The 10,955-nt window shown below is 49.4% G+C and overlaps 1 protein-coding gene across 7 annotated transcripts in view; it reads left to right on the top strand.

Annotated features, from left to right (window-relative positions):
* Window positions 1-849: 849 nt before the first annotated feature.
* LOC137369340 (inorganic pyrophosphatase-like) overlaps window positions 850-10,955 on the top strand; it is a 76,429-nt gene continuing 66,323 nt past the window's right edge. For all 7 annotated transcript variants that reach the window (XM_068030407.1, XM_068030406.1, XM_068030405.1 and 4 more), the window contains exons 1-2: window positions 850-1,114; window positions 6,619-6,683. In XM_068030407.1, the coding sequence (XP_067886508.1) occupies window positions 949-1,114; window positions 6,619-6,683 (231 nt within the window). In that variant the 5' untranslated portion in view covers window positions 850-948. The remainder of the gene's footprint in view (window positions 1,115-6,618; window positions 6,684-10,955) is intronic.

Raw genomic sequence — 10,955 nt, 5'->3', positions numbered from 1 at the left:
GGAAGCTCAATCACTGAGCATGACAGAAATCAATAGATTTCTGGAGGCAAATTACGTCAAGGGATATGGAGATAGCATGGGAAAGTGACTGAGGTAGATGATCAGCCTTGATCTAGTACAAGGGCGGACAAGCTCGACGGGCCTACTCCTATGTGACGCACAATTTTTGAATCTAAAGGCGCATTTCTCGGATGAAGAGAACCTTGGAAGATTAGTTAGCATACCTGCATCAAACCACAAGCCCTAAGTTCTAACTTTAACCACTAACCCTAAATGCTAAACACTACCCCAAACCCATAATCAAACAGTGGCAAAGTGAATTGACCATATCAGCACAAGCCGAACAAGTCCAATATCAATATAATCAGATCTTTGAAAATCAAAATTTGTAGAAAACATTAACTCTGTTTCTATCTGCACAGATGCTGCCAGACCTGCTAAGTTTTTCCAGCACTTTGTTTTTATTTCCAGTAGCTGCAATAGTTTGCTTTTGTATTAATTGTCTTATTGCAGCAGACAGTATGAGCTAAAGGTGTCCATAACAAGCCGGCAGTTGGGCGCCTGATCTTCACTACAGCCTGAAAGAATATATTCGGTGCAACTAACTACAACCTGCAGCGGAGGGTAGTACAGGGCGCTGCCTGCGCAACTCCACCAGCGGGGCTTGGTTATGAGGGTGGAGTTGGCAGGATCCAACGACAGGGGTAATAACACTCAGCAGGTCAGGCAGCATTTGGAGAGAGAAACAGAGTTAACATATCAGGTCTGTGACCTTTCCGCACCAAGGGCCGTTCGCTTGCTGGGAAGCGACGCGCCGCCGTGATTGTTTCACCAACAGAGGGCGCCACGGGTAAATGTAACTTCCGGTCGGAGCAGCCGAGGGAAAGTGTGTTGGCACAACGGTTCCCCCCGTTCTCCTGTACCCGGGTAATTGTTTCCACTACCGGCATGCGCGCTGCTCTGCACTTGGCTTGGAGATCTCGGTTGCTCTTCGGCTGGGGAAGGAGATTGGAAGCCGAGGATCTGGTCCGCCGCCAGGCTGGGACGATGTGCAATGGTTATGCGAAGGAGGAGCGGGGACAGCCCTGGACCCCAAGCTATTTACTTTACCTGAGTAAGTAACTTCGGCAACAGTTGTGACGATGAGGGTAAAGGTCACCTGGCGGGGGCGCGGTCCAACCGGGTTGAAAATAACAGCGAGAACTTCACAGCCAGCCGTTGTTACCCTGTTGCTCATGATGTCACAGGAGGCGGGGCCCCACGCGCCAGGTTGAAATTGTTTCAGGAGATAACGGCGATTCCAGCCCCTCCCCACACCCTGTAATGCCAGGCAGCCCCTCCCAACTCCCTCCCCCCTCCCACTCCCTCCCCCCTCCCACTCTCCCCCCCTCCCACCTCCCTCCCCTCTCCCCCCCACTCCTCCCCCCTCTCTCCCCCACTCCTCCCCCCTCTCTCCCCCCCCCACTCTCCCCCCTCCCACTCTCCCCCCCTCCCACTCTCCCCCCCCACTCTCCCCCCCCACTCTCCCCCCCCACTCTCCCCCCCCCACTCTCCCCCCCCCCACTCTCCCCCCCCACTCTCCCCCCCCCACTCCCCCCCACTCTCCCCCCCCCACTCTCCCCCCCCCCACTCTCTCCCCCCCCACTCTCCCCCCCCCCACTCTCCCCCCCCCCCACTCTCCCCCCCTCCCACTCCCCCCCACTCTCCCCCCCCACTCTCCCCCCCCAACTCTCCCCCCCCCCCCACTCTCCCCCCCCCACTCTCCCCCCCCCACTCTCCCCCCCCCCACTCTCCCCCCCCCACTCTCCCCCCCCCCACTCTCCCCCCCCACTCCCCCCCCCACTCCCCCCCCACTCTCTCCCCCCCCACTCCCCCCCCCACTCTCTCCCCCCCCACTCTCCCCCCCACTCTCCCCCCCCAACTCTCTCCCCCCCCAACTCTCTCCCCCCCCAACTCTCCCCCCCCAACTCTCCCCCCCCAACTCTCCCCCCCCCACTCTCCCCCCCCAACTCTCCCCCCCCAACTCTCCCCCCCCACTCTCCCCCCTCCCCCTCTCCCCCCCCTCCCCCTCTCCCCCCCCTCCCCTCTCCCCCCCTCCCACTCTCCCCCCCTCCCACTCTCCCCCCCTCCCACTCTCCCCCTCTCCCACTCTCCCCCCTCCCCCCCCTCCCCTCTCCCCCCCCTCCCCTCTCCCCCCCCTCCCCTCTCCCCCCCTCCCACTCTCCCCCCCCCACTCTCCCCCCCTCCCCCTCTCCCCCCCTCCCCCTCTCCCCCTCTCCCCCTCTCCCCCCTCCCACTCTCCCCCTCTCCCCCCTCCCACTCTCCCCCTCTCCCCCCTCCCACTCTCCCCCTCTCCCCCCTCCCCCCCTCCCACTCTCCCCCCCTCCCACTCTCCCCCCCTCCCCCCTCCCACTCTCCCCCCCTCCCCCCTCCCACTCTCCCCCCTCCCACTCTCCCCCCCTCCCACTCTCCCCCCTCCCCCCCTCCCACTCTCCCCCCTCCCCCCCTCCCACTCTCCCCCCTCCCCCCCTCCCACTCTCCCCCCTCCCCCCCTCCCACTCTCCCCCCTCCCCCCTCCCACTCTCCCCCCTCCCCCCCCCCACTCTCCCCCCTCCCCCCCTACCACTCTCCCCCCTCCACCCCTCCCACTCTCCCCCCTCCCCCCTCCCACTCTCCCCCCTCCCACTCTCCCCCCTCCCCCTCTCCCCCCTCCCCCCTCCCCCCTCCCACTCTCCCCCCTCCCACTCTCCCCCCTCCCACTCTCCCCCCTCCCACTCTCCCCCCTCCCACTCTCCCCCCTCCCACTCTCCCCCTCCCCCCTCCCCCCTCCCACTCTCCCCCCTCCCCCCTCCCACTCTCCCCCCTCCCCCCTCCCACTCTCCCCCCTCCCCCCTCCCACTCTCCCCCCTCCCACTCTCCCCCCTCCCCCCTCCCCCTCCCACTCTCCCCCCTCCCCCCTCCCCCCTCCCCCCTCCCCCCTCCCACTCTCCCCCCTCCCACTCTCCCCCCTCCCCCCTCCCACTCTCCCCCCTCCCCCCTCCCACTCTCCCCCCTCCCACTCTCCCCCCTCCCACTCTCCCCCCTCCCCCTCTCCCCCCTCTAATATTTGTCAGTTCCGAAGAAGGGTCACTGACCCGAAACGTTAACTCTGCTTCTCTTTCCACAGATGCTGCCAGACCTGCTGAGTGATTCCAGCATTTCTTGTTTTTATTTCAGATTTCCAGCATCCGCAGTATTTTGCTTTTATTATAAAATCCACTAGTCTGATACCTAAAGAGGAAGGGAACACAGGGCAATACAAATGATTCATCAGGAAAGCTAGAGGAGGCACTGCACCACAGGAGAGGGTGGTATCCTGGTGTTGGCAGCAGAAGAAAGATGGCCAACTAGATTGATTAAAAGGATTAAACACCTGAACTAAAAGGAGACTATAAGTTTTCAGATTAGAGGTGACATTGAAGTACGATAATCACCTTTTTCCCGACACACGTTTTAATAGCCAATATAAAATAAATACCTGTATATAATCCTTTGGGATTTTAAGTTGACAGTTTTCTGAAGGATGATGGGTAAACTATGCCTCTACACTGCGTAAATCAGCTACAAAGCAGAGGACAGAGGTCAAAGGCAGTAAAAGACTTAAAGGGGCTGGAAGTGCACCAGGTTGGGACTTCTGGCTGCTGGTGCATACTGGCTCTGAACTCATCTCAAATCCGGAGTATGGGATCATGGGAAGGGATGGGAAGCTGCAATTGTAGAGGGACAGTAGAGGCAGCTATCCCAGTGTGATGGAAGTCATCCTGTCTATTTACATACATATAGAAATGTTTACAATCTCGAGGCCTGGGAAGGACTGAAGAAAAAAGCAGCCATAATTGTAGGAGTGCTGTTTTGGGAGGAAAGTGGCAGGATATGAAAGATTTAACCAGACATTGGTCCTGTTGGGCCTAATGGATGGTGTATAGGTGGAATTTCTGGGGTAGCTTGGCTGTGCCTTGATAGCTGGCCATGGATTTAAGAAAGATAGAGAATTTTTTTTGATGGAACTGAAATGGATGGAAACTAGACAGCGTCAGGTTTCTCTCTAAATTTCCCTCCCCATAAGCCATCTGCCTGAATTCTGTCTCCATTGCAGAAATTCTGGGCTCAAGATGTTCAAAAAATTAAAATAATGCTCAGGGGAGCAACCATAGTGCCAATATCTCTCATTTGTATTATGGATCGCCTGGTCTGATTCTTTGTGTAATCAAAAGGAAAAGGCAGTTTGTTGGGACTTTTTTTTATTAGAATCTCCATGTTTACGTTTGGCTACGCATTTGCTTCCAGTAAAACATGAAAATGAGAGGTTATTGATGGTACAAAGTGTTAGAACTTTATCATCAGACCTTCCTTTTTGTTCTTCTTTCCCACTCCCCCCTTTCACTTGCTCAAAACCTATTACATTTCCAACTTTTCATAATTCTAGTGAAAGGTCACAGACCTGAAACATTAATTCTATTTCTCGCTCCACAACTTCTGCCTGACATGCTGAGTATTTCCAGCATTTTCTGTTTTTATTTCCACTTTCCAGCATCCATAGTGTGTTGCTTTTTGTACTCCTAGTTCTTAGATTAGCTTGTCTCTTAAGCATCTTGCATATCCCCATCTAAATTATATTGATAGTTTTACAACCCAATTGCAAACAAATCGCAGTACAAACTGAGTGAAGTGTAATTTGCTCTTACTTGCCTGTGTCATCAAAGATGAAGTCAGGCACAGTGATGCATTAACTGACACTATTTGACAATAACAGCTTACTGTTATATAGTGCCTTTAACATAGAACAAGGTCCCAAGCCACTTTATAGAGGCATGATCTAAAAAAATGGAGACCAAGCCAAAGAAGCAGATGTTAGAAGGATTTACCAAAATCTTGTAAAATATGGTGGCTTTTAAAGAGGGTCTTTTAGGAGGAAAGAGAATTGGAGAGTCAGAGGGGTTTAGGAAGGGAATTCCAGAGTCTGGGGCTAGATAACTGAAAACACAATCAGCAAAGTTGGGGCAAAAGTAAGATTGGGTGCTGAAGCGGCCAGAATTAGTGGGGTGGTGTGGAGGGGGTTGTAGGGCTGGAGGACGCTTATAGATTTGGGGAGTGGGGGGGGCGGTGTGGGTGGAAAGGGGTGGTAGTGATGGCAAGACCATGAAGTGATTTAAACACCAGGGTGAGAATTTTAAATTTAGATATGGCAGAACCAGGAATGAAAAAGTTGCATTTCTATAAAATTTTCACTTTCTACAGACTTATTGCACTTTTAAATGGTAACAGCAAATGGTCTTCTATATAATCAGCCATAATAATATGTTCCTCACTTCAGTTCCATCAAAATTTTAAAATATTTACTGTGTTAAAATTGTGAAGGGATTGACAAAAATTTAAATTGTCACCAAGGTAGATAATCTTTTGCTGAGAGGTTCACTATCTTTATTTCTTCTTTCAGCAAAGAAAGCAATTTACAAGCAGAACAGGTATATATATATATATATATATATATATATAGAATATGGCACATATAGGCATGCATGCTCTCATTGTACTGATTCTCGAAGCACAAAATGTCTCCTTTTATGCCCTTCTACTTGGAGTATGTATTTTGAACCTGCCTCCCTTCCCTCAATTGGCTCCCTTCTATCTGACCTCTCACAGTACTTCCCGTTCAGTAATTTTCCAGTTCTCAAACTGACCCCAAAGCCCAAATAATTCTGCACATAGTCTTTTCCCTGTCTGTCTTTTTATCATGTGAAGATTGCAGAGGGGCAGCTGCATCTTTACTAACACTTTTCTCTTTCAAACTTTCACAGCAGGCTTTCTTTTTCTTGCAGACTTTTCAAGGTCAAGTTGCAATGCCTTATTCGCTACATTACAGTTCAATTAAACAAGCACCTTTTCTTGCAGTAATGTTTTTATTCTAAATACTAAGTTAGCTTTTAAACTACCCATTACCTTTCTGTTAAGCTAATTGTTTAACTTCCTCAGTGCCTCTCTGCTTCTTCATTTACCCCATCTTCCTAAAATATCTTTGTTCTAGCACATACCTAAGGCACTTCCTAGGCTTGATTACATTAATTCAAATTCTTCCACTCTAATTATGCAAAGTAAGAAAAAGAAATACTTCAGTTTATGAAGGACCTTTCATAACCTTTGCAGCCAATGAAGTACCTTTGGAAGTGTATTCACTGTTGTAATGTGAGAAATGCGGCAACCAATTTGGGCACAGCAAGAGTCCATAAACAGCAATGAGATAATGACAGATAATCTGTTTTAATGGTGTTGATCGAGGGATAAATATTTGCCAGGGCACTTGAGAGAACTCCCTTGCTCTTCTTCGAATGGTACAATGAGCTCTTTTGAGAGGTCAGGTGGGTCCTTGGTTTAACGTCTCATCCGAAAGATGGCATCTCAGACAGTGCAGCACTCCATTTGTATTGCACTGGAAGGGCAGCCTAGATTTTCTGCTCAAGTCCCTGGGAAAAGAGTTGAATAACAAAATGTAGACTGTACACCACAGTAGTGGTTGGAATGTTGCAGATTTTATCTTGTAATGATAAATGTCTAACTTTCATTATCTCCTTTTGTTTGCAGAGAACTCTGAGGGTAAATACATTTCTCCTTTTCATGATATTCCACTTTATGCAGTGATTGACAAGGTAAATGGCATTAGTTGGTGTTTATATTACATTGTAGGCTAATAACTTCACCTGTTTATTGGGTATACCAAAGGTGTGTTGACTGTTCTGGTGAACTATAGCCAATCATTCAACCCAACTTCCAAAATATTTGATCCAAAAATGAAATCTTTTAAAATACAAGCAAATATTATCACTCCACCTTATGAAAAGCCTTCTCTACATCTCCACAGAGGCGACGTGGCTTCTTCCTGTGCTTTATATCTGGTGTACTTTGTGTGTTGGGTATTGCTGATAAACATCGAGATTCAATAAACCCCTGGATCTGTATTGATCAGCATTGTCGATACAGCATGTTGGAATCTTCATCAGAATTTTGAACTCCACAGGGATGTACCTCAGTAACTGTTGAGTGACATTTTGTAATTAATCTTTCCCTTTCTTCAACATGACCCAGATGATAGCCTGATTCATTTTGGACAGCTTTTTAAAAATTTGTTCATGGGAGGTGGGCGTCACTGGCTATGCCAGCATTTATTACCCATCCCCAATTGCCCTTGAGAAGGTGGTGGTGAGCTGCCTTCTTGAACCGCTGCAGCTCATGTAGGGTAAGTACACCCACAATGCTGTTAGGAAGGGAGTTCCAGGATTTTGACCCAGCGACAGTGAAGGAATGGAGATATAGTTCCAAGTCAGGATGGTGTGTGACTTGGAGGGGAGCTTGCAGGTGCTGATCCCATGCACCTGCTGCTCTTGTCCTTCGTGGTGGTAGAGGTCGCGGGTTTGGAAGGTGCTGTCTAAGAGCCTTGGTGCGTTGCTGCAGTGCATCTTGTAGATGGTACACACTGCTGCCACTGTGCGTCGGTGGTGAAGGGAGTGAATGTTTGTGGATGGTGTGCCAATCAAGCGGACTGCTTTGTCCTGAATGGTGTCGAGCTTCTTGAGTGTTGTTGGAGCTGCACCCATCCAGGCAAGTGGAGAGTATTCCATCACACTCCTGACTTGTGCCTTGTAGATGGTGGACAGGCTTTGGGAGTCAGGAGGTGAGTTGCTCGCTGCAGGATTCCTAGCCTCTGACCTGTTCTTGTAGCCACGGTATTTATATGGCTACTCCCGTTCAGTTTCTGGCCAATGGTAGCCCCGAGGATGTTGGTAGTGGGGGATTCAGCAATGGTAATGCCATTGAATGTCAAGGGGAGATGTTAGATTCTGTCTTGTTGGAGATGGTGATTGCCTGGTACTTGTGTGGCACAAATGTTGCTTGCCACTTATCAGCCCAAGCCTGGATATTGTCCAGGTCTTGTGCATTTCTACACGGACTGCTTCAGTATTTGAGGAGTCGCGAATGGTGTTGAACATTGTGCAATCATCAGTGAACATCCCCACTTCTGACTTTATGATTGAAGGAAGGTCATTGCTGAAGCAGCTGAAGATGGTTGGGCCTAGGACACTACCCTGAGGAACTTGTGCAGTGATGTCCTGGAGCTGAGATGATTGACCTCCAACAACCACAACCACCTTCCTTTGCACAAGGTACGGCTCCAACCAGCAGAGAGTTTTCCCCCTGATTCCCATTGACTCCAGTTTTGCTCGGGCTCCTTGATGCCATACTCGGTCAAATGCTACCTTGATGTCAAGGACAGTCACTCTCACCTCACCTCTTGAGTTTAGCTCTTTTGTCCATGTTTGAACCAAGGCTGTAATGAGGTCAGGAGCTGAGTGGCCCTGGCGGAACCCAAACTGAGTGTCGCTGAGCAGGTTATTGTGAAGCAAGTACCACTTGATAGCACTGTCATGACACCTTCCATCACTTTACTGATGATCGAGAGTAGACTGATAGGGCGGTAATTAACCAGGTTGGATTTGTCCTGCTTTTTGTGTACAGGACATACCTGGGCAATTTTCCACATTGCCAGGAAGATGTTGTAACTGTACTGGAACAGCTTGGCTAGGGGCGTGGCAAATTCAGGAGCACGGGTCTTCAGTACTGTTACCGGAATGTTGTCAGGGCCCATAGCCTTTGCAGTATCAATTGCCTTTTGTCGTTTCTTGATATCATGTGGAGTGAATCGAATTGGCAGAAGACTGTCATCTGTGATGCTGGGAACTTCAGGAGGACGCCGAGATGGATTACCCACTCGGCACTTCTGTTTGAAGATGGATGCAAATGCTTCAGCCTTGTCTTTCGCACTGATGTGCTGAGCTCCTCCATCATTGAGGATGGGGATATTTGTGGAGCCACCTCTTCCAGTTAGTTGTTTAATTGTCCACCACCATTCATGATTGGATGTGGCAGGACTGCAGAGCTTAGATCTGATCCGTTTGTTGTGGGATCGCTAGCTCTGTCTATCGCATGCTGCTTCCGGTGTTTGACATGCAAGTAGTCCTGTGTTGTATCTTTACCAGGTTGACACCTCATTTTGAGGTATGCCTGGTGCTGCTCCTGGCATGCCCTCATTGAACCAGGATTGGTCCCTGGCTTGATGGTAATGGTAGAGTGGGGATATGCCAGCCATGAGGTTACAGAGTGTGATTGAGTACAGTTCTGCTGCTGCTGATGGCTCACAGCGCGTCATGGTTGCCCAGTTTTACGTTGCTAGATTTGTTCGAAATCTATCCCTTTTAGCAAGGTGGTAGTGCCACACAACATGATGGAGGGTGTCCTCAATGTAAAGACGGGACTTTGTCTCCAAAGGACTGTGCGATGGTCACTCCGAACAATACTGTCATGGACAGATGCATCTGCAGCAGGTAGATTGGTGAGGACAAGGTCATGTATATTTTTCTCTCTTGTTGGTTCCCTCACCACCTGCCACAGACCCAGTCTCGCAGCTATGACCTTTTGGATTCAGCCAGCTCGGTCAGTAGTAGTGCTACCGAGTCACTCTTGGTGATGGGCATTGAGGGCCTCCACCCAGAGTACATTTTGTGCCCTTGCCACCCTCAGTGCTTCCTCCAAGTACTGTTCAACATGGAGGAATACTGATTCATCAGCTGGGCGGGGTGGGGGTAGGTGGTAATCAGCAGGAGGTTTCCTTGCCCATGTTTGACCTGATGCCATGAGGACTCCCAGGGCAACTCCCTCCCAACTGTATACCACTGTGCTACCACCTCTGCTGGGTCTGTCCTGCTGATAGGACAGAATATACCCTGGGATGGTGATGGTGGTGTCTGGGACATTGTAAGGTAGGATTCGGTGAGTACGACTATGTCCGGCTGCTGCTTGACTAGTCCGTGGGACAGCTCTCCCAACCTTGGTACAAGCCTCCAGATGTTAGTAAGGAGGACTTTGCAGCGTTGATAGGGCTGGGTTTGCCGTTGTCATTTCGATGCCGGGTGGCCATTCCTTATTGACTTCGTAGCAGTTAGATACAACTGAGTGGCTTGCTAAGCCATTTCAGAGGGCATTTAAGAGTCAACCACTTTGCTGTGGGTCTGGAGTCACATGTAGGCCAGACCAGGTAAGGGCAGCAGATCTCCTACCCTAAAGGGCATTAATGAACCAGATGGGTTTTTACAACAGTCGTCAGTGGTTTCATGCCCATCATTAGACTAGCTTTATCATTCCAGATTTATTAATTGAATTCAAATGTCTGCAGAGCAATACCCTGGGTCTCTGGGTTACTAGTCCAGTGACAATACCACTAGTTTCTAGTTTCTACTGTGGCAATTTCTTTACTCCCACTCCTGGGTGTAGATCTTCACTTTGTACAATAGTGTAAAATGATTGATAGTGAATCTGTAGCCCATTTTACATCTCTCCTGATTTTTATTTCCATTAATCTCAAATCAGGCAAATCCGGCTGCTGATTCACACTTATTGCTTTTACACTGTTGCATACTCAAAATCTATTTTAGTTTCTCATGTTCTCTCCTGGTCCTTTTTATAATTACTATTCTTCTGCTGTTTTAATCCTACTCTCAATTTTGAACTGTTTTTCTGAGAGGCCACAGATCAATAAACCTCCCATCTCCTCTGCCCAATACTTCCAATTATACTATTTCTGTCTTTCCTGCCCATGTTATTTATTTCATAATTCATTTAATTGTAATGGGAGTAATTCACCATTCCACTAACCTCTCCTTTGCTTGCTACTTATCACCAAACTCTCTGGAAGTCTTTGAATTTCCTTCTGAAACTTTTCAGCTCTTCCTACCACTTGCCACAACTACTTTTCCACTCACTACTATTACTCAATCCATAGCTCCCTTAACATTTCATACCTCCCAACATTTCAGCATAACAAACCCTCTCCAATTATCACACATGTTACTTGGCATTGTCCATTGTTA

This window comes from Heterodontus francisci, chromosome 4 (genome assembly GCF_036365525.1).
Source record: "Heterodontus francisci isolate sHetFra1 chromosome 4, sHetFra1.hap1, whole genome shotgun sequence".
NCBI lineage: Eukaryota > Metazoa > Chordata > Chondrichthyes > Heterodontiformes > Heterodontidae > Heterodontus > Heterodontus francisci.
This window is presented reverse-complemented; position numbering and strand designations above follow the sequence as displayed.